This window comes from Gavialis gangeticus, unplaced genomic scaffold (assembly GCF_001723915.1).
Source record: "Gavialis gangeticus isolate Ggan-Ray unplaced genomic scaffold, GavGan_comp1, whole genome shotgun sequence".
NCBI lineage: Eukaryota > Metazoa > Chordata > Crocodylia > Gavialidae > Gavialis > Gavialis gangeticus.
In genome coordinates this window covers 11,775,523-11,778,444 of record NW_017729017.1, presented here as the reverse complement: position 1 = coordinate 11,778,444, position 2,922 = coordinate 11,775,523, and the positions used below count along the sequence as shown (strand labels likewise).

General features: G+C 51.7%; 1 protein-coding gene across 1 annotated transcript in view; it reads left to right on the top strand.

The window, feature by feature from the left end:
• ZNF341 (zinc finger protein 341) overlaps positions 1-2,922 on the top strand; it is an 85,268-nt gene that overhangs the window by 17,816 nt on the left and 64,530 nt on the right. The window contains exon 2 of the mRNA XM_019513103.1: positions 1,832-1,942. Within this exon, the coding sequence (XP_019368648.1) occupies positions 1,832-1,942 (111 nt within the window). The remainder of the gene's footprint in view (positions 1-1,831; positions 1,943-2,922) is intronic.

Genomic DNA, 2,922 nt, shown 5'->3' with positions numbered 1-2,922 from the left:
TGCTGTGAGGGGCAGGGAGCCATCGGAGCAGGGCTGGGCAGGGGCATGAAAGGTGCGTGCCCCTGGTGGCTGGGGGGGCACAGCTGAGCCAGTGGTGGCAGTGAGCAGGGAGCTCCTGCAGATGCCGCTGGCACTGTTGGTGGCGGAGGGTGGTAAGCGCTGACCGCAGGTCGGCATTCACCCACAGGCGCTGCCAGCAGCATTGACAGTGTCGGGGTGATCATGTTCTGCCTGCAGACACCGGGGTGGCAAACAGCGACTGCCAACAGGCACCGCCGACAGTGTTGGAGTTGCCTTTTTGCAGGGGGTGCACCGTTATGCGCAGAGGTTGCATGTGTACCCATGTGTATCCCCTATGTGTTGCCCTGGCTGGGGGGGGGGAGATTGGGGAGCAGGGGCTGTGTGGAGGGGCTCTGCCATGTGGCCCCAGAGCTCCCACAGCTGCTACTACAGCCGGTGAGTGCAGGGTGCTTTTTTTTTTTTGATTCCCGAATGGTTGGGGCCAGGTGGGGAGAGGAGGGGGTGATTGGGGAATGGGGACTGCATGGGGGGGGGGGCAAGGGGGCTGTGCCAGGAGCCCCCAGAGTCCCCAGAGCCCCTGCTACAGCTGGTGAGCATGGGGCTTTTTTTTTAAAGTGCCAGGAGGCTGGGCCAGGCAGGGTGGCTGTGGGTGCTTCTTCCGCAGCTCCCCTGGCTTTGCTCAGTGCGGGCTGCCCTGAGTAGACTCGGGTGCTGGCATTTGTCCCAGCCGGCAGCAGCAGCATGCTGTCATCCTACATGCACATCCAGGGGCCTGCGCCCCCTGGGAGGGCTGCGGGGCTGTGCCAGACTCTTCCCAGGGGGCGCAGGCCTCTGGATCTCCTTGCAGGATGACAGCAGCTGCCATCCTTCTCCCAGAGCACTGGGATTGGAAGGGACCTCAGGGACAGATCGCAGACACTGGCCAGCTACAGATGTCAATATCAGAGCAGTTCTTCCCTCTCTCATCTCCCTCCCTCTTCTTAGTTTCTGTTTCTCTGGAAGCTCGGCTCCAAAACATCCAAAACGTTTCTGAAACGTTTTGGATGGTTTCATTTACTTTCGGAGATGTTTCAGAGTCTTCCATTTCATTTCAGATTTTGTCTTTTGGGCACCGAAACAGGCCGAAACACCTCCAAAACAAAACAGCTGCTGAAATTTCGCACAGTCCTATAGTTTAGTAATAAGATTATATAGGGCTGGGGCAGGTCTGATGCAGGTCTGTAACATGAGAAATCCTGGTGCTCTCTACAGTACCATGCTGCTTTTCAGAGGGACTAAACCAGTTTGGGTTACCCATGTGCTACACTTGGACCTCAAAGCCTCCCCCCCCATCTTTAACGTCTGTGAAATTCCATATGCTTTTAATCTGCATCCCAAGCAACAGTGGCAGCCTGTCTTATCTCTGTTCCCACTACTAAAAAAATCCCTCTTTACCCCATAACAAGCTCCCCAAGAGTCTTCTCTCTCCATCAGCTGTCAGATGTTCCCTTACCTCCTTCCCATCCATCCCAAATGGCTTTCTGCAGGGGAATAGCAAGTTTCTCTTTCAAGAAAATTAACACAATAGGATAGAGATAGGTACAGTAAGAGGACTAACTCAGTGAATGAAGAAAACTAGTAAGCGAGGAGCTCGTGAAAGGGAGAGAGGGTACTACTTCTCTGTGTAGCTTGTTCAAGTCATATGAACCATAGAGACAAGATTTAGACTGTGTGAACTGGTTTCAGTTTTGGGAGAGGGGTGGTAGGGGTTAGGAATTGAGCCTGGGTATGGATATGCTTGTCCTATAATTCTTGTTTCCATCTTTTTCAGGAATGGATAATCAGACAGTGCTGGCTGTTCAGTCCTTGCTGGATGGTCAAGGAGCAGTTACAGATCCATCTGCTCAAAATGTCAATGCATCCAACACCATCCAGTCCATGGGTGAGTCCCTTCTCTGCATGATGCACACTGAGAGAAAGGTGGCTCTCAAACAGGCTGTTTTTCCCACAGCATTTTCTGTCTAAATGACTGTCAGAAGTGGTTTGGCAGACCAGTTGTCCATGGGACAGAGGTGGAGGGTTGCTACTACACGTTAATTCTAAAGAGATTGTGGCCTATGAGCACATTTGACGGAATGTGAGGAGGAGGCAAGGAGTGGTGGTGGGGGCAGGGATAGAGGTGGACTGTATGGTACCATCCAGTCATGGGCAACTGGTGCCATCTTAGTCAGGGGAACATGTGCCCCCCCAGCAACTGGGAGGACGGTGGTGGCCAGCGGCCCATCGTGCCAACTGGGAAGCAGCTGCGGTACTCCTGGAAGTGGCCATGGTGCTTCATCCAGCACTCCCACTCCCTGACCAGCACTCATGGGGGGGCACCGGCACTCCTACCTGCTCCCCCTGCCCATTGCATAAGCGGGGTCCACAGCCTGTCAGGGGGTGCACCAGTGTTCTCGGGGTGTACATGCATCACCTATGTGTCGCCACTGCGACTAGAAGTTTGGTGTGATTTTTTTCTCATGCAGCAAGGTGGCTTGGGATGGCTAGCAGCAGGCCTAGCCCTTGCAGCCCAGTTAATCCATGGAAGAAGGAAATTCTGTCCTGGCTTTCACAGACTGTTATTCAGTCATTTAGGGGCATATTTTCAACCCACTTATTCAGAAATCCTGACTTTCTCTGTTTAAAAATCCCAAATTCTCTGATTAAAACCCCCCAAATCTGCATTTTTCCACAATTAAAATGAAACACCACTATATATAGGTATCAGTTGAACACAATGTTGTATTGATATATATAAAATGTTAAAGCAATTTTGAAGCTTACCAGTGCCTCAGTCATAATAAATTAAATTCTAAATACCCATATATTTTGGCATTTGATTTTGTTTTTTTAATCAAGGAAAATTAGAACTCCCCCTGCCCC